Source organism: Heptranchias perlo, chromosome 13 (assembly GCF_035084215.1).
Source record: "Heptranchias perlo isolate sHepPer1 chromosome 13, sHepPer1.hap1, whole genome shotgun sequence".
NCBI lineage: Eukaryota > Metazoa > Chordata > Chondrichthyes > Hexanchiformes > Hexanchidae > Heptranchias > Heptranchias perlo.
Window position 1 is genome coordinate 64,228,596 of NC_090337.1, and position 25,769 is coordinate 64,254,364.

Sequence of the window (25,769 nt, forward strand, 5' to 3'; positions counted from 1 at the left end):
GCTCTCGGTCAATGAAGCTCATTCTATGGAATCTCTGCTCAGTAATTCCCTTTTAGGATTAGCACGTTCTGCAGCTGGATGAAGAATACGTTTACCGTTTTCAGCAATTAAACGGCAATTTTCCTGCTTAACAAGTGTGAAAACAACTTCATTCCAGGCGAGACCTCACTACCTGGTTCAATCATACTGCAGCTGACAGCAAGCCTGACTTTGCCGGCATAGACAATCAACTCTCTCCCGCCAACGGCAACACAGTGAGTGGAGCAATGTGACCGGCTCCGCCAGCATCAGCCGCTGGCTGGCTGAGTGCCCCTCCCCATACCACCCCCCCCCACACACACACCCCTGCCTTGCACAAAGCAGAACTGCCACCTGTACAGACCTTGCCCAGCCAATGAGACCAGAAATGAAACTGGTGACTTGTGAGCACCAAACAGCTCAGTCCTTTATCGATTGCTGCCAGGGCCTTGCGGTTTGCCCTGCTTTCTCCTCCAGCAAAGGCAAGCAGAACCAGACTACATGAATCAGTGCTGCATACTATAGAGGGAATAGACACCCATTAGTTCAAATTATTCAGACCAATAGGTCCCTCCTGGCTGCACATTTCACCATATCCCCATCCTAACCGGCACAACACGACTCTCATCGCCAAATCCCAATCCCTCACTCCTCTGGCGCCTAGTCTTTTGAGCACCTCACTTTCTGCCATCTTTCCTTGGAAGCCCTTATGGTCCATCATCTGCGCCTCCCTCCTCTCTTCACTGTGCCCCTGCACCAAGGAACTCCTCAACCTCAGTGGTTTCCTTCTCCATCTTACTCCTTCAGCCCCCTCTATTCCAATTTTTCTGCACCCCTGCCCTCATTCAACCTCACCCAGCACATCAATTCCCCCCACCCATACCATGGCCACCCACACCCCGCCCCCGCCCTCTCTATCTCACGATGCTTTGCCACATTCAAGATTTCTAACAGTGACAAGGCCACCCTCAATATCCATATCGCCATGCCCATTGCTAGCCACTCTACAATCACTCTCTACCATGGGGAAAAAACTACTCCCAGCTTCTTCTGTCATACTCCCAACCTCCTCTCCTCTGACCCCCACCCACTGAGACACTGCTGCTGTTGATCTGTTCAACACCTCCCTTGCCCCTGCCTTCAATATTCTTGTCCTTTACAAGTCCCTCGCTGTCCCCACTCCCACTGTACAATTCCCATCTCCACGTACTTAACTCTGAAGACCACAGGCTTATTAATGTATGACTGGCTGGCTTGTTAACGGCCAGATCTGGCTGGATTACCTTCAACAATACTGTACCCCCAACCCCTCCCCACTCTCTTCGCCAGCCACTCATATTCCACCATACACAAAGTACAACGCGTCCAAAATTCCTTGGCCTGCATCTTATCCTGCACTAAGACCTGTTCTCCTCTGACTCCTGTCCTTGAAATCCCTCATTGGCTCCTCGTCCACCCACACATCGAATTCAAAGTCCTCACTATTGCCTACAAGTTCCTCCATGTCCTAACCCGTCCATACCTTCCCAACCTCCTCCAGCCCTACATTGCAGTGCACGGCCTCTGGTCATCCAACTCTGGCCTGCCTTCCTTTGCCTCACCTTCAGTTACAACCTTCACTCAGCTTAGACCCATACTCTGGAACTCTCTCCCTAAGTTCCTCCACCTTGCTGTCTCTTTCCCCTCCCACAGAATCCTCCTCAACACCTATACCTATGACTATACTTCAGTCACCTCCCCAAACTCTTCCCCTTCATTCCTGAGTGTCCAATCCGGCCTCTGTAAAGTGTTTTGGGTCATTTTATTAAGATAAAGTCTATATAAACACAATTTTCTGTTCAGGCTCATCAAATTCCACAAGACTTAAGGGAAAACTGCACTTGGGAGCATCAGCTGCTATCTGTTATCTCACTTTTGTTACTGCAGCAAAGGCCTAAAAACAGACACTCAATTGTAAGGAAATCACCAAAAAGTAGAGTGGTCAAAAAAGTAAAAGCCCATGAGATCCAAGGGAAAGTGGCAAGTTGGATCCAAAATTGGCTCAGTGGCAGGAAGCAAAGGGTAATGGTCAACGGGTGTTTTTGTGATTGGAAGGCTGTCTCTAGTGGGGTTCCACAGGGCTCAGTACCAGGTCCCTTGCTTTTTGTGGTATAAATTAATGATTTGGACTTGAATGTAGGAGGCATGATCAAGAAGTTTGCAGATGATACAAAAATTGGCCATGTGCTTGATAGTAAGGAGGAAAGCTGTAGACTGCAGGAAGAGATCAATGGACTGGTCAGGTGGGCAGAAAAATGGCAAATGGAATTCAATCCAGAGAAGTGTGAGGTAATGCATTTGGGGAGGGCAAACAAGGCAAGAGAGTACACAATAAATGGGAGGATACTGAGTGATGTAGAGGATCAGAGGGACCTTGGAGTGCATGTCCACAGATCCCTGAAGGTAGCAGCACAGGTAGATAAGGTGGTTAAAAAGGCATGGGGGATACTTTCCTTTATTAGCCGTGGCATAGAAAATAAGAGCAGGGAGGTCATGCTAGAGCTGTATAAAACACTGGTTAGGCCATAGCTTGAGTACTATGTACAGTTCTGGACACCACATTACAGGAAAGATGTGATTGCACTAGAGAGGGTACAGAGGAGATTTAAGAGGATGTTGCCAGGACTGGAGAATTTTAGCTGTGAGAAAAGATTGGATAGGCTGGGGCTGTTTTCTTTGGAACAAAGGAGGCTGAGGGGAGATTTAATTGAGCTGTATAAAATTATGAGGGGCTTAGAAAGAGCAGATAGGGAGGATCTATTTCCCTTAGCAGAGGGGTCAGTGACCAGGGGCCATAGATTTAAAGTAATTGGTAGAAGGATTAGAGAGGAGCTGAGGAGAATTTTTTTCACCCAGAGGGTGGTGGGGGTCTGGAACTCACTGCCTATAAGGGTGGTAGAGGCAGAAACCCTCAACTCATTCAAAAAATACTTGGATGTGCACTTGAAGTGCCGTGACCTACAGGGCTACGGACCAATTGCTGGAAAGTGGGATTAAGCTGGATAGCTGTTTATCGGCCTGCACAAATAAGATGGGCCAAATGGCCTCCTTCTGTGCCATAACAGGATATGTACGTGTGGAGCCCACCCAGAAACAATTACTAAACAGCACCAAGATCTCCTCTGGAGAAAACAAAACCAACCCCTTCAAAACAAGATGTGGCCTTTCAGAAAGGAAGGAATGAAGGGACCTTTCAGGAGTATTAACCATCAGAACAAGAATGTGGAACATTGGCATCGTTCATGGAGGGCGAAAGATCGCAATTTAAAAATAACAATAATCACGCCACAAACTATATTTAATACTGTTATAAAACAGTCGGAAACTTCAACAGGAAGGAAATGGCCAATTTCTCCCACAGACAATCATTTTGTGAATCCGGTTCTCAGCTGCTGGCATTTTAATGTGGTGAGAAGAAGTTATTAAGGGACAAAATGAGTGTGAAGGTTCTTGACAATGTGCAAACATCACACTAGCAATCAGCTGGTCGTACCTCATTTATTTAGCATTTGAGTAGTTGAGTGTCAGTGTGACTCCAGCATAAGATAGGTTGTGGGCAGTAAAGCTTCACAGTCCTGGAACACACATCATCCAGCTCCCAACATAAAAAACAACTTTTACAATGTCATTTTTTTTTTAATATAAGACAGCAAGACAAACATTAAGGAGACATTTGGCCAGTTTCTTACACTCTGCAAGAAAGTATATACAACCTGAAGTTTCAGACATCCATCCAAGCCCAACAAAAACAAGATTGTGTCAGTGTGGTGGATTTTGGTTGTAAGTTCTGAATTGCTTGTTACGTGCAGCAGTGCAAATGCAGCTACCATGTTAATCTGTATCAGAGGGGTGAGGGAAGTGTCCATTCGAACCAGCTATCATATAAACACAACACTAGGCCTAATTAGGTAGGTACCGTATAATCAGGGCCAGAGTTGTCTTCTGAACTAGTTTTGATCGTCTAAGGGGGTTGGAGGTGAATTTTCCAGAATGGTTTCCTAATTGGCCTGGGTTTTTATCTGGTTTATCGCCTCTCCCAGGAGATTGATGGGGTACAGAGTGTATGTATTGTGACGCACAAGAATTATAAGGGACAGGCTTGATGGACCAGTAGGTGCCTGTCTGTTATTTTTCATATGTTAACTAGGCCACTTCAGAGGGCATTAAGAGTCAACAGATACTGGGGGACTGGAGTCACTGAACCAGTTGGACAATCCGGCAGCTTTTCAGGGTCATTCTTCTGGTGCCAGCCCACAAGTTACCAGATCTACTGAATGTCACAACCCACAGGATGGGATTTAAACCTACTCGTCCGGGTCCATAACCACTGCACTACCCTACCCGCCTATCTGACTCACCAGCTGCTCTTCTCCCTGTTATACACAGATTTATTACGTAACAGTATGTGAGAGGATCAAATTTATTTTTTATTCCTCTATTTACATTCGTAAGGAAGCACTTTTTATTTTTTTGATTATTTTTTAGGACCCAATCAAAACAAAACGGAGGCAGTGAAAGGCGCTATGTAAATGCAGGTCTCTCTCTTTCCATCACGTCAGCTGTCACATCTGTAAAATTCCATGTCACCTGATTGGCTCCAATTTCACATTCATAAAACAGCAACAAATCACAACTGAATAGACAGGAAACATATCAATCAAAGACAAGAAAGGTGAAAATGAAAATATGGGCATCAGCAAAAAATGGAAGAGGACACGATGAAATCACTCCAAGTATTTTTTGTTTGAAAATGTTTTCAGCCACTATCTTGTCTTATTTTGTTTTGGTTTATTTTCCCCCTCTAGAGGCCTGCACCTGTGCTAGAAGCCTAAGCCTCAAGTTTTATTGCATCCCTAAGTGGAGAGGTTTAACCAAATAGCAGACTCCAAGAATGCACCAGCATCAATGTGTGAGTCACTCGGGTAGACTGCAATTTCCAGAACGCACCTTAAGGCTGCCATGCCCCTCAGTCCAACCCAGAGCTGGACAGGTAGGGCAGAGCCTACAAGCAGCAAGTCAAGCTTTCTTTGTTAATGGCCAGTCTTGCCGCCAATCATTAAAACAAAATTCTGCCACTTTAAACATACATTCCATTTTTCTGATTGGACGTGCACATCCAGTCATCTGATTGGAAATCAGATCTAGGGAGAATTTTTGTTTCCCCTTCAGATGATCACTGATCACCACCCCCCTGTCAAATAGCAGAGCCCCTACTTCCCTTGAAGTCCAGTGGTTTTGATATTAGATTTCTATACCTTGCTGTGCACCCCTCCATGGCCTGGGATGAGTGCACGCTGAATCCGGGAGAAATTCCACAGGCGATCAGCTAGCGTTAGGTAATTATGGATTTATAAAGTTATAAAATAAGGTGTTTGCATAATGTCATTTCAGGATTTTTGACCTGCATCACGTATAATGAACAGTAGTCAAACAGTCTACGATACACATATAAACCTCACAAGTCACACTCTGCTATCCAGTGCTTACCATTTCTGTTACACACTGAGTTCAGTCGCCTAAAGCTGACAACTGCAGCAAACAGCAGGCAATTCCCCTCAGTGTAGCTGTGTTGTATCAGTTGCTACAGAGTGCTTGGAAACGAGTGACCAAACAACGTGCTTGGACACACCTGACAATCTTTCGTCTTAGAACAATCACACTGGATAAATGTGTCCAACACTGCTGCAATATGCATTAAAGGTGGAAAACAAGGACGTGCGCTCACTGAGCTAAATTTAAACTAAGAGGCTAAGTGACCATTTGTAGAGAGGCAGTTCCACTGCTGAAGTGCCCTCTTGGTGTGTAATTCACATGGACTGTGGCAAACCGACACAAGATTACATCCCACTCTTTGAACTCCAGTCTCCACTCAATGAAACTACGCATTGGACGGGCTCCATTTAATAAAAACTACTTTGCTTCTATATGCTGCTCTGCGTTACGGGTCATTTTTAAAATCAGAAAAGACTATGTTTCCATGGTCATTTAAAAAAGCTCCAAGTAGTTTTTCAGTCCATGCAATAAAGAAGATTGGGGGTGGTCTGATCGAGATGTTTAAAATCATAGAATCATACAGCACAGGAGGCTGCCATTCGGTCCAACATGCCTGTGCTGGCTCTGTGAAAGAGCTATCCAATTAGTCCCACTCCCCCGCTCTTTCCCCGTAGCCCTGCAAATCTTTCCTTTTCAAATATATTTCCAATTTCCTTTTAAAAGTTACAATTGAATCTGCTTCCACCTCCCTTTCAGGCAGTGCATAACAACTCATCATCCCTCTGGTTCTTTTGCCAATTATCTTAAATCTGTGTCCTCTGGTTACCGACCCTCCTGCCAGTGGAAACGGTTTCTCCTTATTTACTCTATCAAAATCCTTCATAATTTTGAACATCCTATTAAATGTCCCCTTAACCTTATCTGCTCAAAGAACAATCCCAGCTTCTCCGGTCTCTCCACGTAACTGAAGTCCCTCATCCCTGGTACCATTCTAGTAAATCTCCTCTGCACCCTCTCCAAAGCTTTGACATCCTCCCTAAAGTGTGGTGCACAGAATTGGTCACAATACTCCAGCTGAGAACTAACCAGTGATTTATAAAGGTTTAAAATGTTAAAAAGGTTCGATAGGGTAGATACAGAAAAACTATTTCCTCTGGTGGGGGAATCAAGAACTAGGGGACACAATCTTAAAATTAGAGCTAGGCCATTCAGGAGCAAAATCAGGAGGCACTTTTTCACACAAAGGGTTATAGAAATCTGGAACTCTCTTCCCCAGAAGGCTGCGAAGGCTGGAACAATTGGAGCTTTCAAGACTGAGATCGATAGATTTTCGTTAGGTAACAGTATCAAGGGATATGGAGCAACGACAGGTAAATGGAGTTGAGGTACAGATCAGCCGTGATCTAACTGAATGGCGGAGCAGGCCCGAGAGGCTAAATGGCCCACTCCTGTTCCTAACATTTCCTATGTCCCTAACAACACTTAGCATTTTCTTCCAAGATTAGTTTCCTGCTGTTCGATGCTTCAGTTTAAACTCTAATCTCGCTGACGTGTGCTAGGACTGTCATCAACAGATGGGTCAAAATCTGACAGCCTGGCTCTGTGTGATGGCAAAGTTGAGTCACTGAAGCCCCAAAATTCCTCCAGTTTTCTGCCGCGGAACGGCGCAAACTGGGCAGAAAAAAGCCAAGGGGAGCGGGGAGGGAGGTTGGTGGAAGTTTGTGGTGGACCCTGGTTCCATCCTACCTGACCACAACGCAGAAGTCTGATGGGGGGGGGGAAGAGCTTCTTCTGTCTTCTCCCTCCCCCATCCTGACATCATTGTCAGAGGCAGGATTAGCAGGGTAACATTCCCTACAAGCAATTTCACCAGTTCCACCCACTGTACGTCCAACATACAGAACGTTCCCATAATGCTGTACAAGAGTGGGGACCACAGCATCGTTTCCCAGGAAAGCTGCAACTGAAGGAAGGGTGATCTGTCCATCATAAATTTTACTTTTTGGCCAGACTCGGTTTGGGTACAAGAAGTCTGGCCCTTAATTTATGCTTCCATTCTAAATTAGGTTCCCACTGCCCCTCTCAACTACCCTACCCCCATCCCCACCAAATCCCCGGTGTCAGCTATATTCTACTTGATCTCACAATTGATTCTAGTGTCTTACAAAGAAAAGTGCAGCCACTCAAGAAGGGGGCATGTCACATTGATCAGGCCCTCGGGGGACTCAGCATCAACAAGGTGTGTGTTCATCCTAGGCCTGGGCCAGTGACCTAAACTAATACACTAATTGCCCCCCAATAAAGTCAAATCGGCTTCAACAAGCCTTTTTAACCAGCCCGTGAAGCAAGGTACCACTGTATTTTATAGAAATATGTACTGGGAAGTGGGTTCAAATCCAGCCCAGGCTGATATTATGAAAGTCTTCTCTGGGCCGTCTCAATCAAAGATGATATTGGATGTGCTACAGATACTGGACAGTACATTAATATTCACTAGAAAGGATAATGCTAATGTAATATTTCAACCGTTTAATTTGCAATTTTAACATCTTTTACAATGTTTCTTCTCTAACTGCTGTTTTACTCTAAAGATACACAGTAGGGACACCAAATTTGACGTCTCTACCCCCCAAGCACGAGAACTCAAAACTGGCTCGGGAAACAAGGGAGGCACATTGATAAACTCTGGTATACAACTTCATACAAGCAAACTTTAGAGGTATGAGGGGCAAACTCTAACACAGAAGGTTGTGAGTTCAAGGCTCACTCCAGAGACTTCAGCATATAATCCAGGCTGACACTCCAGTGCAATACTGAGGGAGAGTTGCACTGTCAGAGGGTCAGTACAAGAGGGAGTGCTGCGCTGTCGGACGTGCTGCCTTTCGGATGAGATGTTAAACCGAGGCCCTGACTGCCCTCTCAGGTGAACGCAGGAGATCCCACAGCATTATTTGAAGAAGACGGTATGACCGCCAGACAGACAAGGAGAACCAAGCAGGTAGTGCAGGAGTCCACTGAGTGCATCTCACTCTCTAACCGGTAGTGAGGGAGAGGGTTCCTCTGGGGAGTGCAGCCAGAGCCAAGTTCACAGCACCATAGGTGGCTCAGCTGTACGGGAGGGGGAGGGTGGGGGGAGGAGAAAGGTCAGGAGAGCGATAGTGATAGGGGATTCAATAGTTAGGGGAACAGGCAGGCGTTTCTGCGGCCACAGACGAGATTCCAGGATGGTATGTTGCCTCCTTGGTACCAGGGTCAAGGATGTCACTGAGCGGCTGCAGAACATTCCAGTGGGGGGAGAGGGTGAACAGCCAGAGGTCATGGTCCATTTCAGTGCCAATGACATTGGTAAAAAGAGGGATGAGGTCCTGCAGGCAGATTTTAAGGAGCTAGGAAAGAAATTAATAAGCAGGACCTCAAAGGTAGTAATCTCCGGATTATTTCCAGTGCCACACGCGATCGAGTATAGGAATAGGAGGATAGAGCAGATGAATGCGTGGCTGGAGAGATGGTGCAGGAGGGAGGGCTTTAGATTCCTGGGGCATTGGGACTGGTTCTGGAGGAGGTGGGACCTATACAGGCCAGATGGGTTGCACCTCAACAGGGCCGGGACCAATATCCTCACGGGGAGGTTTGCTAGTGCTGTGGGGGAGGGTTTAAACTAACTTGGCAGGGAGGATGGGAACCTGAATGTAGATTCAGAATGTGGAGATGCCGGTGATGGACTGGGGTTGACAATTGTAAACAATTTTACAACACCAAGTTATAGTCCAGCAATTTTATTTTAAATTCACAAGCTTTCGGAGGCTACCTCCTTCGTCAGGTGAACGATGTGCACCTGACGAAGGAGGTAGCCTCCGAAAGCTTGTGAATTTAAAATAAAATTGCTGGACTATAACTTGGTGTTGTAAAATTGTTTACAGTAGATTCAGAAGGGAGAGAAGCAGAGCTGGAAATGGAAAGCAGAAAATTAGTAAGTAAGTTTGGAAGGCAGAGGAAACAAAGGGTAGAAACTAGATAACAAGGGAGTTTGGCAGTGCCTAAAGGAATGTACTTCAATGCAAGGAGTCTAGTGAATAAGGCAGATGAGCTGAGGGCACAGATCGACACGTGGAAGTTTGATATCTTAGCTATTACTGAAACATGGCTTAAAGAGGGGCAGGAATGGCAGCTCAAGCTTCCTGGTTACAGGGTATTCAGACGAGATAGAGAGGGGGATAAAAAAGGAGGGGAGGTGGCAATATTGGTGAAAGAAACAATTACAGCTGTGAGGAGGGATGATATGTTAGAAGGATCATCAAATGAGTTCATATGGGTTGAGCTATAGAACAAAAAAGGGGCAGTCACACTGCTGGGAGTGTACTATAGATCCCCAGTCAGAAGAGCAAATATGTCAGCAAATTTCTGAGAAGTGCAAAAACACTAGGACATAATAGTAGGGGATTTCAACTACCCTAATATTAACTGGGATAGAATCAGTGCAAAAGGCATAGGGGGCACAGAATTCTTAAATTGCATTCAGGAGAACGTTTTTACACAGTATGTAGCAAACCCAACAAGAGGGGGGGCAGCTCTGGATTTAGTTTTAGGGGATGAAGCTGGGCAGGTGGAAGGAGTATCTGTGGGAGAGCATTTTGGTGGTAGTGATCATAATTCATTTAGATTTAGCATAGTTATGGAAAAGGACAAAGATAGAACAGGAGTAAACGTTCTAAATTGGGGAAAGGCCAATTAAGCTGAGAAGTGATTTAGCAAAAGTGGACTGGAAACAGCTACTTGAAGGTAAATCAGTGTCAGAGCAGTGGGAGACATTCAAGAGGGAGAGTCAAGGGGTTCAGAGTAAACATGTTCCCACAAAGAAAAAGGGTGGGATTGCCAAATCTAGAGCCCCCTGGATGACAAGGAGCACACAGGGTAAGATAAGGCAAAAAAGGGAAGCTTATGTCAGACACCAAGAGCTCAAAACTGCAGAAAGCCTAGAGGAATATAGAACATGCAAGGGGTAAAATTAAAAAGGAAATTAGGAAAGCAAAGAGAGGGCATGAAAAAATACTGGCAAGTAAAATTAAGGAAAACCCAAAAATGTTTTATAAATACATAAAGAGCAAGAAGATAACTAAGGAAAGAGAGGGGCCTATTAGAGACCAAAAAGGTAACCTGTGTGTGGAGGCAGAAGATGTGGGTATTGGTGCTTAATGAATACTTTGCACCTTTCTTCACAAAAGAGAGGGACGATGCAGAGATTGTAGTTGAGGAGGAGGAGTGTGAAATATTGGATGGGACAAGCATAGAGAGAGAGGAAGTATTAAGGGGTTTAGCATTTTTGAAAGTAGATAAATCGCCAGGCCCGGATGAAATGTATCCCAGGCTGTTCAGAGAAACAAGGGAGGAAATAACGGAGACTCTGACCATCATTTTCCAATCCTCCCTGGCTACAGGTGTGGTGCCGGAGGATTGAAGGACTGCTAACGTTGTACCGTTGTTTAAAAAGGGATGAAAGGTTGGACCTTGTAATTATAGGCCAATCAGTCTAACCTCGGTGGAGGGCGAATTATTGGAATCAATTCTGAGAGACAGTATAAACCGTCATCTAGAAAGGCACGGATTAATCGAGGAAAATCAGCATGGATTTGTTAAGCGAAGGTCATGTCTGACTAACTTGATTTAATTTTTTGAGGTAACAAGGAGGGTCGATGAGGGCAGTGCGTTTGATTTAGTCTACGTGGATTTTAGCAAGGCTTTTGACAAGATCCCACATGGCAGACTGGTCAGAAAAGTAAAAGCCCATGGGATCCAAGGGAAAGTGGCAAATTGGATCCAAAATTGGTTCAGTGGCAGGAAGCAAAGGGTAATGGTTGACTGGTGTTTTTGCGACTGGAAGGCTGTTTCCAGTGGGGTTCCGCAGGGCTCAGTACTAGGTCCCTTGCTTTTTGTGGTATATATTAATGATTTAGACTTAAATGTTGGGGGCATGATTAAGAAGTTTGCAAATGATACAAAAATTGGCCGTGTGGTTGATAGTGAGGAGGAAAGCTGTAGACTACAGGAAGATATCAATGGACTGGTCAGTTGGGCAGAGAAGCGGCAAATGGAATTCAATCCAGAGAAGTGTGAGGTAATGCATTTGGGGAGGGCAAACAAGGCAAGGGAATGCACAATAAATGGGAGGATACTGAGCGGTGCAGAGGAAGAGAGGGACCTTGGAATACATGTCCACAGATCCCTAAAGGGAGTAGGACAGTAGATAAGGAAAGGTTAAGGCAGCATATGGGATACTTTCCTTTATTAGCCGAGGCATAGAATATAAGAGCAGGGAGGTTATGCTAGAACTGTATAAATCCTAGTTAGGCCACAGCTTGTGTACTGCATACAGTTCTGGTCACCACATTATAGGAAGGATATAATTGCACTAAAGAGGGTACAGAGGAGATTTACGAGGATGTTGCCAGGACTGGAGAATTTTAGATATGAGGAAAGATTGAATAGGCTGGGGTTATTTTCTTTGGAACAGAGGAGACTGAGGGGTGATTTAATTGAGGTGCATAAAATTAGGAGGGGCCTAGATGGAGTTTACTGGAAAGACCTATTTCCCTTAGCAGAGAGGTCAATAACCAGGGGGCATAGATTTAAAGTGATTGGTAGAAGGATTAGAGGGGAACTAAGGAAAACAAATTTCACCCAGAGGGTGGTGGGGGTCTGGAACTCACTACCTGAAAGGATGGTAGAGGCAGAAACCCTCAACACATTTAAAAAGTGCTTGGCTATGCACTTGAAGTGCCGTAACCTACAGGGCTATGGACCAAGTGCTGGAAGGTGGAATTCGGCTGGGTAGCTCTTTATCGGCCGTCGCAGACTCAATCGGCCGAATGGCCTCCTTCTGTGCCTTAAATTTTTCTATGCATCTATGTAAGAGCAGGGGAGTTCTCCCCAGTGTCCTGGCCAATATTTATTCCTCAGCCAACATCACTAAAACAGATAATCTGGTTATTTATCTCATTGCTGTTGTGGGATCTTGCTGTGCACAAATTGGCTGCTACCTTTCCCTTCATTACAAGTGATCACACTTCAAAAGTACTTAATTGGCTGTAAAGCCCTTTGGGATGGTCTGAGTTTGTGAAAAGCGCTATCTAATTCCAAGTTCTTTCTTTCACAGACCACAGAGGTGGGGAGCAGTGGTCAAGGATAAATCTGAGGGAATAACTGGATATCTTCCAAGGACATTATATGAAGCAAAGTAAATAAAACCTACTTCAAAACAGGTCAACAAGGAAATGAAAAGGGAGATTTTTCAAAAGATTTACAAAGCTGGAAAGAAATTGGACCAAATACAAGATCTGTACAGAAACAAATCAAGACAAAAAAGATGGGAGTGGGCGGGGAAGACAGAACTGGAACAGTGCAGAACAGCAGATGCAAAAGGCAGTGCCAAAAAATTCTATCAGTACGATCAGAGCAAGAGGGCATTAGGGAAGAATTTAAAACTCGAAGGGGCACAAGTGAACATGAAGACAAGGATCAAAGTACTAAATGCCTAATGATTAGAATGTTTTACCAGGCACTAATGGGAACAGAATGAAGCAGGCAAACATAGCTCACATTTTTAAGAAGTAATAGAGCCACAGCTGGGAACCACAACCCATTACCAGGTCCACAGCTGGGAACCACAACCCATTACCAGGTCCACTGCTGGGAGCCACAGACCCATTACCAGGTCCACAGCTGGGAGCCACAGACCCATTACCAGGTCCACAGCTGGAAACCACAGACCCATTACCAGAGGCACATCTGACAACTACAGACCTATTACCAGAGCCGCACCTGGGAACCACAGACCCATTACCAGAGCCGCACCTGGGAACCACAGACCCATTACCAGAGCCGCACCTGGGAACCACAGACCCATTACCAGAGCCGCACCTGGGAACCACAGACCTGTTACCAGAGGACCAGCTGACAACTACAGACCCGTTATCAGATCCATACCTGGTAATTACAGACACAACCTGAACTCAATAATCAGAAGCAAAATAGAAGAGAATCTGTAAGAGAATAACCTAATAAATAATGGCCAACACAGCTCAGACTCATGGACTCGTTTCGACAAGGGCATCCCAAACTGATGGATCGAGGTCAAGGGGCATCCCAAACTGATGGATCGAGGTCAAGGGGCATCCCAAACTGACAGTTTGAAGTCGGGGAGTATGAGTTCAGTCTTTAATCAAAAAGGTTCCAGGGTGTTTTGTTCCAAAGTATAATAGGTTTATTAAGAAGTTATAATAAGTAGCAAAGATGTTAAGTACAAGGGTACAATAAAACATACTAATAAAATGCTCAAATACAACCCGGCAAAGTTTATCACCATACAAGGTTTCGAGGTGCACCTCGCGAAGGTCCTTGATATTATTTGAGCATGTCCAGCCTTGCCCTGAGAACGTTCTAACAATTACGATTTAATTCTCATCTTATATATGTTTTCTTTTTAACACAAACAGTTCTACAGGGGCAGTGTAAAAACATGGGGCCTTCCATCAATCATCCTGTCATCCTGTCTGTCTCATGGAGCTGCTATCCATTTTAACTCCCTTATGATTTGTTGTCTCTGATTTATCAAGGACACTTATCTTTGCCCAAAGCACCCCACAAACCACCAAAGTATGGATAACTCCCTTTACCCATCTTATGCACGAGGTAAGAATGGCACATGATGCTCACTACTCAAGGAGGCCCTCTCTGCACAAGGTAACCCAAAACTATAAGGGGGGGGGGGGGGGGGGGAGCGGCTGGGGGATGTGCTCTAAAGCGGGGGGGGGGGTGGGGGGAGGGGGGCCGCTCTAAAACAAATGCAGGGAAAAATCTGAAAAAAAATTCTAAAACTGAATAAATGATGTCAGAGCAGAGGGGGGAGAGGCGGAGCCCGAGGAATTTCAGTTAAGTGTTTAATTATATAATTAAGTCAAGTGTTTAATTTATTATATTAATAAGCTAAGTGTTTAATTAATCAATCAGATCTACGGTGATAAAGTTAAAATGAACTAAATAGATGATACTAACATTAAAGATTCCAAAAGCCATTAAATTAAAATCTGAATATATAAACAATAAATAGGAGTTAAGGAAATAATAAAGTAAAGAAATTAAGAAAAAACAAGACTAATTAGCTACAAATTAATCTGAAATCAAGCTAAATCCATCTACTAAATATAATCTAGATCTCAAGTAATTGCATTATATCCAGAACTAAATTAATACTAATAAATAAAAACTAGAAATGGCAGCGTAGACTATGTGCCGGGACTGTAATATGTGGGAGTTTGCGGACAGCGAGACTGTCCCGGATTGCCACATCTGCAGGAAATGTCTCTGGCTTGAGACACTCCAGCTTGGAGTCTTTGAGCTAGAGTGCGAGTTAGAGACACTCCTGCACATAAGGAAGGGGGAGGAATTTTTGGACAGTTTTCAGAGCACAGTCACACCTCAGAGGAAAGCCAGGGAAAGTGTGACTGTCAGTCAGCAGGGTAAGGGGAACCAAGGGGAGGTAGAGATGGAGGTCCCGCAGACACTGGTCCTGTCCGACAGGTACAATGTACTTTCTACCTGTGAGGATAAGGGTGCAGGCTGCGGGGTGGACATCCAGAATGCTGACCATGGCACCATAGAGCAGGAGGCAGTCGGAGGGGGGAGAGGGGCTGGGGAGAGAGAGGGGCTGGGGAGAGAGAGGGGCTGGGGAGAGAGAGGGGCTGGGGAGAGAGAGGGGCTGGGGAGAGAGAGGGGGTGGGGAGAGAGAGGGGGTGGGGAGGGGGGAGGGGGTGGGGAGGGGGGAGGGGGAGGGGAGGGGGGAGGGGAGGGGGGAGGGGAGGGGGGAGGGGGGAGGGGGGAGGGGAGACCAGAATAGAAAGGTTGTAGTCATAGGGGATTTGATAATTAGGGGGATAGATAACATCTTCTGCAGTCGCGACCGAGAGTCCAGGAGACTGTGTTGCCTACCTGGTGCAAAGGTAAAAAACATCTTGGAGCAGCTGGAGATGAACTTGGAAAGGGAGGGGGAAGATCCAGTTGTCATGGTCCATGTTGGGACCAATAACATAGGGAAGAAAAGGGAGGGTGTCCTGCTAAGGGAATATCAGAATTTAGGAACTAAATTAAAAAATAGGACATCGCGGGTGGTAATCTCAGGATTATAACCCGAGCCACATGTTAATTCGCACAGGAATAGGCAGATCAGGAAAGTGAACACACGGTTGAAAAAGTGGTGTAGAAAGGAGGGGTTCCATTTCATGGGACACTGGCACCAGTTGGGAGAGGAAGGAGCTGTACCGTTGGGATGGGCTCCATCTGAACCAGAATGGGACCAGTGTCCCAGCGGGAAGGATAAATAGGGTTGTCGATAGGACTTTTAAACTACATGGCTATATAAAGAACAGGACTGGCAGTTAAATGTTGCAGGATATAATGTATTTAGAAAGGCTAGGGGAGGAAGAAGGGGAGGGGGAGGAAGAAGGGGAGGGGGGGAGGAAGAAGGGGAGGGGGGGAGGAAGAAGGGGAGGGGGGGTGGAATAGCTTTACTAATTAGAGACAACATATGGCAATAGAAAAAAGGGACATAAGTAATATTAAGATAGAAACATAATCCATATGAATTGAGACAAAGGATAAGAAGGGATCGACCACCTAGTGAAAAGGAAGTGAAGGATGAAATCTGTAGGCAAATCTATGAAATGAATAAAAAACATCGAATAATAATCATGGGAGATTTCAACTCCCCCCAAATAAACTGGGAAGAGGTAGGGAAAGGGGAAAGGGGAATGGAGTTTTTACGGTGTGTACAGGACTCCTCTCTTACCCAGTATGTGAGAAGCCCAACAAGAGAGGAATCACTGCTGGATCTAGTCATGGGGAATGAAGCAGAGCAGATAAGAAAAGCAAGTGCAGGGGAACATCTAGGCAATAGCGATCTTAAGGTTTAAAATAATGATTGAGAAAGACATAAGTGAGACAAAGAACAAAGTAATAGAGTGGAAAAAAGCTAATTTTCAGGGGATGAGAATGGAACTACAGAAAGTAAACTAGAAAAATATGACATTGAGATAGAACAGCAGTGGGAAATATTTAAAACAGTGATCAATAGAGTTCAGGAGAAATATATTCCTCTAAAAAGCAAAAACAAACCAGCCAATAATGAAACACCATGGATGAATAAAGAGATAAGGGTAAAATTGAAACTAAAGAAAAGGCTACATAGACAATAAAGGAAAGGATGACAAATGGGAATACAAAGAGGTTAGGAAGGATGTCAAAAAAAACTATTAGGAAAGCAAAAAAGAACTACGAAATTAATTTTCAAGGGATATAAAAATAAATAGCAAATTATTCTATAGACAAATAACAAAAGGAAAGTCAGGATAGGGATAGGGTCACAAAGTGATGCACACAATAAACTCACAGGTAATGACAGCAAAATGGCAGAAATATTGAATAATTACTTTGCCTCCGTATTTACCAGGGAGACTAACAAGGTGGGTATGGCATCAGAAGAGGAAATCAAAAAGATATAAAGGCATTTAAGATAGAAAGGGGGAGATAATTGATAAACTAATCAAACTTAGAGAGGATAAAACTTCTGGTCCAGATGGATTGCATCCGCGAATATTAAAAGAACTTAGGGAAGAGATAGCAGAAGGAACTATTACATATATGTAAAATTCATTAGAAAAGGGGATAGTGCCAGGATTGGCAGACAGCTAATGTGATTCCTATATTTAAAAAGGGAGATAGAACAAGTCTAGGGAACTATAGACCAGTTAGCTTAATATCGATGGTAGGATAGATAATGGAATCTTTACTCAAAGATGTAATAGAAAAACATCTAGATAACAAAACATACTAAATAATCAGCACAGATTTCAGAAGGGAAGGTCATGCTTGACCAACCTTATTGAATTCTTTGAAGAAGTAACAGAAAGAGTAGACAAGGGTAATGCAGTAGATGTAATATATTTGGATTTTCAAAATGCTTTCGATAAGGTACCACATTGTAGACTCGTGATTAAGGTCAGAGCATGTGGAGTCAGGGGACAGGTAACAGAATGGGTAGCAAGCTGGCTACAAAACAGAAAACAGAGAGTAGGGGTTAAGGGTAGCTACTCAGACTGGAAAAAGGTGGGAAGTGGTGGGAAGTGGTGTTCCACAAGGATCGGTGCTGGGACCACCGTCGTTCACAATTTACATCAACGATTTGCACTCGGGAATCGGAAGTACAGTTTCAAAATTTGCAGACGTCCCCAAATTGGGGGGGGGGGGGGTGCAGTTAATGCAAAGGAAGAATACGTTAAAATGCAAGAAGACATTAATAAACTTGCAGAATGGGAGTGTAATTGACAAATGAATTTCAATATAGGTAAGTGTGAGGTGGTGCACTGTTATAGAAAGAATAAGGAGGCCACATACTGCTTGGATAAATGGGGTTGAGGAGCAAAGGGATCTGGGGTACAGATACACAAATCACTAAAAGTAGCAATGCAGGTTAATAAGGCCATAAAAAAAGCAAACCAAGCACTGGTGTTCATTTCTAGAGGCATAGAATTAAAGAGCAGGGAAGTTATGTTAAGCTTGTATCGAACCTTGGTTAGACCACACTTAGGGTACGGTGCACCATCTGGTCTCCATATTATAAAAAGATACAGAGGCACTGGAGAAGGTGCAAAAAAGATTCACAGCAATGATACCAGAACTGAGAGGATATACTTATCAGGAAAGACTCTAGAAAAGAGAAGTCTGAGGGGTGACCTGATAGAGGTCTCTAAGATAATGATAGGGTTTGATAGGGTAGACGTAGAGAAAATGTTTCCACTTGTGAGGGAGTCCAAAACTAGAGGTCATCAATATAAAATAGTCACTAATAAATCCAATAGGGAATTCAGGAGAAACTTCTTTATCCAAAGAGTGGTGAGAATGTGGAATGTGCTACCACAAGCAGTAGTTGGGCAAATAGCTGGACAAGCAGATGGGGGACAAAGGAATAGAAGGATATGCTTAAAGGGGTAGATGAATTAGGGAGGGAGGACGCCCATGTGAAGCATAAACGCTGGCATAGACCAGTTGGGCTGAATGGCCTGTTTCTGTGCTGTAGACTCAATATAACTCAATGATGAACATAAAGTCTTGTTCACAGGAAAAGCTAATAACGCTTTCCCTATCAAGGTTAGCGATATTATATAGAAACCTTGTATAATGCTTTTCTTGGGGGGGGGCACCCCAAACTGACGGATCGAGGTCAGGGGGCACCCCAAACTGACGGATCGAGGTCAGGGGGCACCCCAAACTGACGGATCGAGGTCAGGGGGCACCCCAAACTGACGGATCGAGGTCAGGGGGCACCCCAAACTGACGGATCGAGGTCAGGGGGCCAACTCAGATTCATTCTCCAACTTCAGCGTGAAGCAGAAACTGGTTCCTAGAAAGTAAACCCAGAACAATCCTTTCAGACGGAGCAGGACAAGAGGGCAGAGGTCAGAGCTGTTCAGGACACATGCCAGGAAGTGATCAACGGCTACAACGAGCTGACAGGAAAGGGGGACTGAAGCCAGGGGACTGCGCTTGTGTAGCAGACAGCTATGGGCTGTAACAAGGAGACATTCTGGGATTATGAGATCAAATGGCCTCCCTCATCCGACCCTATCTTGTGGGGTGGGGGATGGAGTCAGTCAGGCCTCCTACTGCTGCTCACTATCCAGTGACTCCAGCTCGACTGTGTGAGGTTAACCTGTGGTGGAGCCCACAGCAGGTAGCATGCCCATATTCACAATATAAACCCCACTCATGAAACACTGGAGGACCACCCCCATCCAGGGCGGTGCATTCTCCCCCACCACCACCACCACCCCCTCCGATATCCCACCAGAGACACCCTTTCAGGAAACTGGGAGAAGTAAACAAACAATACCCTCCCCCCTAGCAGTGAATTCACCCAGCTCTGAGGCAGTCTGATGAGGTCTGGGTAACAATTTGCGAAGTACCAATTTATTGCAATTCTGCTTGAATTAGCAACAAAGAGTTTGAATCAAAAAAGCTGCCAAACCCGATCAGGCTTCACCGCACCATATATCTATATATAGACACAAATACTCACTGAGACAGTATCAGTTTCTGTTGTCATAGTGACAATACTCCTCGAAACTGACACTTCAACCTGGAGGCGGGTGCGATACGAAAGAAACTGTAAAGTGGGAGGGGGAAGAGACCAGAACATTTACATAGGGGGGAAAACAGAGGGAGAGATTCAGAGGAGGGGAAACACAGCGACAAACCTTACATTAAATCTGCGACTGCAACACACGGCAGGAAGAGATTAAGAGGGAGAAGCCTGTGCTGGGCAGACAGCGCCAGATGCTGTTTACACGGGTCACTATAGTTACTCAGCACTTCAACTCACTAACCACCGATCGCTCCACCTGGCGGCTCCAGATTCTGGCTAGACGGCGAATGGGAACTTGTACAGTGCAACAGACGCTTTAAAATGCAAAGAATGCATGGGGGGGAGTGGGGGAGACAGAGGGATGGGGGGGAGTGGGGGAGACAGAGGGATGGGGGGGAGTGGGGGAGACAGAGGGATGGGGGGGGAGTGGGGGAGACAGAGGGATGGGGGGGAGTGGGGGAGACAGAGGGATGGGGGGGAGTGGGGGAGACAGAGGATGGGGGGGAGTGGGGGAGACAGAGGGATGGGGGGGAGTGGGGGAGACAGAGGGATGGGGGGGGAGTGGGGGAGACAGAGGGATGGGGGGGGGTGGGGGAGACAGAGGGATGGGGGGGAGTGGGGGAGACAGAGGGATGGGGGGGGGTGGGGGAGACAGAGGGATGGGGGGGGGGTGGGGGAGACAGAGGGATGGGGGGGAGTGGGGGAGACAGAGGGATGGGGGGGAGTCGGGGGAGACAGAGGGATGGGGGGGGAGTGGGGGAGACAGAGGGATGGGGGGGGAGTGGGGGAGACAGAGGGATGGGGGGGAGTGGGGGAGACAGAGGGATGGGGGGGAGTGGGGGAGACAGAGGGATGGGGGGGGAGTGGGGGAGACAGAGGGATGGGGGGGGTGGGGAGACAGAGGGATGGGGGGGAGTGGGGGAGACAGAGGGATGTGGGGTGGGGTGGGGTGGGGGAGACAGAGGGATGTGGGGTGGGGTGGGGGAGACAGAGGGATGTGGGGTGGGGTGGGGGAGACAGAGGGATGTGGGGTGGGGTGGGGGAGACAGAGGGATGTGGGGTGGGGGAGACAGAGGGATGTGGGGTGGGGTGGGGGAGACAGAGGGATGTGGGGTGGGGTGGGGGAGACAGAGGGATGGGGGGGGGGTGGGGGAGACAGAGGGATGGGGGGGGGTGGGGGAGACAGAGGGATGGGGGGGGGTGGGGGAGACAGAGGGATGGGGGGGGGTGGGGGAGACAGAGGGATGGGGGGGGGGGGTGGGGGAGACAGAGGGATGGGGGGGGGTGGGGGAGACAGAGGGATGGGGGGGGGTGGGGGAGACAGAGGGATGGGGGGGGGGTGGGGGAGACAGAGGGATGGGGGGGGTGGGGGAGACAGAGGGATGGGGGAGACAGAGGGATGGGGGGGTGGGGGAGACAGAGGGATGGGGGGGGTGGGGGAGACAGAGGGATGGGGGGGGGTGGGGGAGACAGAGGGATGGGGGGGGTGGGGGAGACAGAGGGATGGGGGGGGTGGGGGGAGACAGAGGGATGGGGGGGGTGGGGGAGACAGAGGGATGGGGGGGGGTGGGGGAGACAGAGGGATGGGGGGGGGTGGGGGAGACAGAGGGATGGGGGGGTGGGGGAGACAGAGGGATGGGGGGGTGGGGGAGACAGAGGGATGGGGGGAGTGGGGGAGACAGAGGGATGGGGGGAGTGGGGGAGACAGAGGGATGGGGGGGTGGGGGAGACAGAGGGATGGGGGGGGGTGGGGGAGACAGAGGGATGGGGGGGGGTGGGGGAGACAGAGGGATGGGGGGGGTGGGGGAGACAGAGGGATGGGGGGGGTGGGGGAGACAGAGGGATGGGGGGGGTGGGGGAGACAGAGGGATGGGGGGGTGGGGGAGACAGAGGGATGGGGGGGTGGGGGAGACAGAGGGATGGGGGGGTGGGGGAGACAGAGGGATGGGGGGGTGGGGGAGACAGAGGGATGGGGGGGTGGGGGAGACAGAGGGATGGGGGGGTGGGGGAGACAGAGGGATGGGGGGGGGTGGGGGAGACAGGGATGGGGGGGGTGGGGGAGACAGGGATGGGGGGGGTGGGGGAGACAGAGGGTGGGGGGGGTGGGGGAGACAGAGGGTGGGGGGGGTGGGGGAGACAGGGGGTGGGGGGGTGGGGGAGACAGGGGGTGGGGGAGACAGAGGGTGGGGGAGACAGAGGGTGGGGGGGTGGGGGAGACAGAGGGATGGGGGGGTGGGGGAGACAGAGGGATGGGGGGGTGGGGGAGACAGAGGGATGGGGGGGTGGGGGAGACAGAGGGATGGGGGGGGGTGGGGGAGACAGGGATGGGGGGGGTGGGGGAGACAGGGATGGGGGGGTGGGGGAGACAGAGGGTGGGGGGGTGGGGGGAGACAGAGGGTGGGGGGGGTGGGGGAGACAGGGGGTGGGGGGGGTGGGGGAGACAGGGGGTGGGGGAGACAGAGGGTGGGGGAGACAGAGGGTGGGGGGGTGGGGGAGACAGGGGTGGGGGAGACAGGGGGGGGTGGGGGGGGTGGGGGAGACAGAGGGATGGGGGGGTGGGGGAGACAGAGGGTGGGGGGGTGGGGGAGACAGAGGGTGGGGGGGGGTGGGGGAGACAGAGGGTGGGGGGGGTGGGGGAGACAGAGGGTGGGGGGGGTGGGGGAGACAGAGGGATGGGGGGGTGGGGGAGACAGAGGGTGGGGGGTGGGGGAGACAGAGGGTGGGGGGGTGGGGGAGACAGAGGGTGGGGGGGTGGGGGAGACAGAGGGTGGGGGGTGGGGAGACAGAGGGTGGGGGGGTGGGGGAGACAGAGGGTGGGGGGGTGGGGGAGACAGAGGGTGGGGGGGTGGGGGGAGACAGAGGGTGGGGGGGTGGGGGAGACAGAGGGTGGGGGGGTGGGGGAGACAGAGGGTGGGGGGGTGGGGGAGACAGAGGGTGGGGGGTGGGGAGACAGAGGGTGGGGGGTGGTGGAGACAGAGGGTGGGGGGGTGGGGAGACAGAGGGTGGGGGGGGGGTGGGGGAGACAGAGGGTGGGGGGGGGGTGGGGAGACGGAGGGATGGGGGGGTGGGGGAGACGGAGGGATGGGGGAGATAGGGGGATGGGGAGACGGAGGGATGGGGGAGACGGAGGGATGGGGTGAGGGAGACGGAGGGATGGGGTGAGGGAGACGGAGGGATGGGGGAATGAGGGAGGCGGAGAGGGGGGAATGAGGGAGACGGAGGGGGGGAATGAAGGAGACGGAGGGGGGAATGAAGGAGACAGAGAGGGGGGGATGAGGGAGACAGAGAGGGGGGAATGAGGGAGACAGAGAGGGGGGAATGAGGGAGACAGAGGGGGGAATGAGGGAGACAGAGAGGGGGGATGAGGGAGACAGAGGGGGGAATGAGGGAAACAGAGAGGGGGGGATGAGGGAGACAGAGGGGGGATGAGGGAGACAGGGGGGATGAGGGAGTGGGGATCAGGGAGACAGAGCGGGGGATCAGAGAGACAGAGGGGGGATCAGGGAGACAGAGGGGGTATCAGGGAGACAGAGGGGGGGATCAGGGAGACAGAGGGGGGGATGAGGGAGCGGGGGATCAGGGAGACAGAGGGGGGAATGAGGGATCGGGGGATGAGGGAGACAGAGGGGGGGGATCAGGGAGACAGAGGGGGGGATCAGGGAGTCAGGGGGGGATGAGGGGGTGAATAAGGGAGACAGAGGGGGGGATCAGGGAGTCAGAGGGGGGGGGATTAGAGGGGGGGATCAGGGAGACAGAGGGGGGAATGAGGGAGCGGGGGATCAGGGAGACAGAGGGGGGGATCAGGGAGACAGGGGGGATCAGGGAGTCAGGGGGGGGGGAATGAGGGAGCGGGGGTCAGGGAGACAGATGGGGGGATCAGGGAGTCAGGGGGGGGAATGAGGGAGCGGGGGATCAGGGAGACAGGGGGGGATCAGGGGGGGGGGGGGAATGAGGGAGCGGGGGATCCGGGAGACAGGGGGGGATCAGGGAGACAGGGGGGAGGGGGGGGGATCAGGGAGACAGGGGGGAGGGGGGGGGATCAGGGAGACAGGGGGGGGGGGGGAATGAGGGAGCGGGGATCCGGGAGATAGAGGGAGGGATGAGGGAGACAGATAAAAACTTTTGTCGAACTTTGGCAAACTTGAGCGGAGCCGCCGCTGTCAGCCCGGAGCCCCGAGCCCCGCGGGGAGCGGGAGCGGGAATGGGAGCTCACAGAGCCGGCAGTCCTCTCCTCTCCTCTCCGCTCCGCTCCGGGATCGGTGGAAGTTCCGACCCCAGGGAAGTCGCCGGCCCGCCGGCTCAGGTACACAGCGACCTCAGCCTGGGCCTCCCCAAAGCGGTCGCGATGTAACCGAGCCCGGGCTGGGACTCCACGACCCGCCGCCTGCTCCAGGCTCCCAGTCACTTACCGCTCCGCTCGGTCAGTCCCATAGACAGGAAGTGAGCTCAGCAGCAGGGAGAGAGCCTCAAACTTCCAGGGTCGGGGAATAGAGGGAGGGATATAGAGGGGTTAGAGAGGGGGATAGAGGGGGTTAGAGAGGGGGATGGAGGGGATAGAGAGGGGGATGGAGGGGGATAGAGAGGAGGATAGAGGGGGTTAGAGAGGAGGATAGAGGGGTTAGAGAGGGGGATGGAGGGGGATAGAGAGGGGGATGGAGGGGGATAGAGAGGAGGATAGAGGGGGTTAGAGAGGGGGATAGAGGGGGTTAGAGAGGGGGATAGAGGGGGTTAGAGAGGAGGATAGAGGGGGTTAGAGAGGAGGATGGAGGGAGTTAGAGAGGAGGATGGAGGGAGTTAGAGAGGAGGATAGAGGGAGTTAGAGAGGAGGATAGAGGGAGTTAGAGAGGAGGATAGAGGGAGTTAGAGAGGAGGATAGAGGGGGTTAGAGAGGAGGATAGAGGGAGTTAGAGAGGAGGATGGAGGGAGTTAGAGAGGAGGATAGAGGGGGATAGAGAGGGGGTTAGAGAGGGGGATAGAGGGAGAGATAGAGAGGGTTAGAGAGGAGGATAGAGGGGGTTAGAGAGGAGGATAGAGGGAGAGATAGAGAGGAGGATAGAGAGAGTTAGAGAGGAGGATAGAGGGGTTAGAGAGGAGAAATAGAGGGGTTAGAGAGGAGGATAGAGGGGGTTAGAGAGGAGGATAGAGGGGGTTAGAGAGGAGGATAGAGGGGGTTAGAGAGGAGGATAGAGGGGGTTAGAGAGGAGGATAGAGGGAGAGATAGAGAGGAGGATAGAGGGGGATAGAGATGAGGATAGAGGGAGAGATAGAGGGGGTTAGAGAGGAGGATAGAGGGAGAGATAGAGGGGGTTAGAGAGGGGTTAGGGAGGAGGATAGAGGGAGAGATAGAGAGGAGGATAGAGGGGGATAGAGATGAGGATAGAGGGAGAGATAGAGGGGGTTAGAGAGGGGGATAGAGTTAGGGGGATAGAGAGGGGGTTAGAGGCGAGGATAGAGGTAGAGGGGGTGCGGGATGGAGGAAGAGGTAGAGGAGGAGGAAGATAGAGGGGGTTAAAGAGGAGGTTGGAGGGAGAGGAGGATAGAGGGAGAGATAGGGGGGTTAGAGAGGAGGGAGAGGTGGATAGAGGTGGAGGGGGTTAGAGAGGAGGATAGAGGGAGAGGGGGATCGAGGGAGATAGAGAGGGGGTTAGAGAGGAGGGAGGGGGGTTAGAGGGAGAGATAGAGGGGGATACAAGGAAAGATAGAGGGCGTTAGAGAGGAGGATAGAGGGAGGGTGAATAGGGGGAGAGATAGAGGGGGGGATTAGAGGGACATGAGGATAGAGGGAGAGATAGAGGGGTTAGAGAGGAGGATAGAGGGAGAGATAGGGGGGTTAGAGAGGAGGGAGAGGTGGATAGAGGTGGAGGGGGTTAGAGAGGAGGATAGAGGGAGAGGGGAATTGAGGGAGAGATAGAAGGAGTTAGAGAGGAGGATAGAGCTCGAGGGTGGAGGGAGAGATAGTGGTAGAGGAGGAGGAAGATAAAGGGGGTTGAAGAGGAGGATGGAAGGAGAGGGGGATAGAGGGAGAGACAGA

At 49.6% G+C, this 25,769-nt stretch overlaps 1 protein-coding gene across 4 annotated transcripts in view; it reads right to left on the reverse strand.

The window, feature by feature from the left end:
* The window catches only part of dzip1l (DAZ interacting zinc finger protein 1-like), a 300,747-nt gene extending 276,512 nt beyond the window's left edge, over positions 1 to 24,235 (reverse strand). For 2 of the 4 annotated variants that reach the window (XM_067995594.1, XM_067995593.1), the window contains exon 1: positions 19,673 to 19,773. In XM_067995594.1, coding sequence (XP_067851695.1) covers positions 19,673 to 19,699 — 27 coding nt within the window. In that variant the 5' untranslated portion in view covers positions 19,700 to 19,773. Of the gene's footprint in view, positions 1 to 19,672; positions 19,774 to 24,147 lie in introns of those variants that run through there. The other 2 variants (XM_067995596.1, XM_067995595.1) reach the window with 2 other exon arrangements.
* Between the last annotated feature and the right edge of the window lie 1,534 nt (positions 24,236 to 25,769).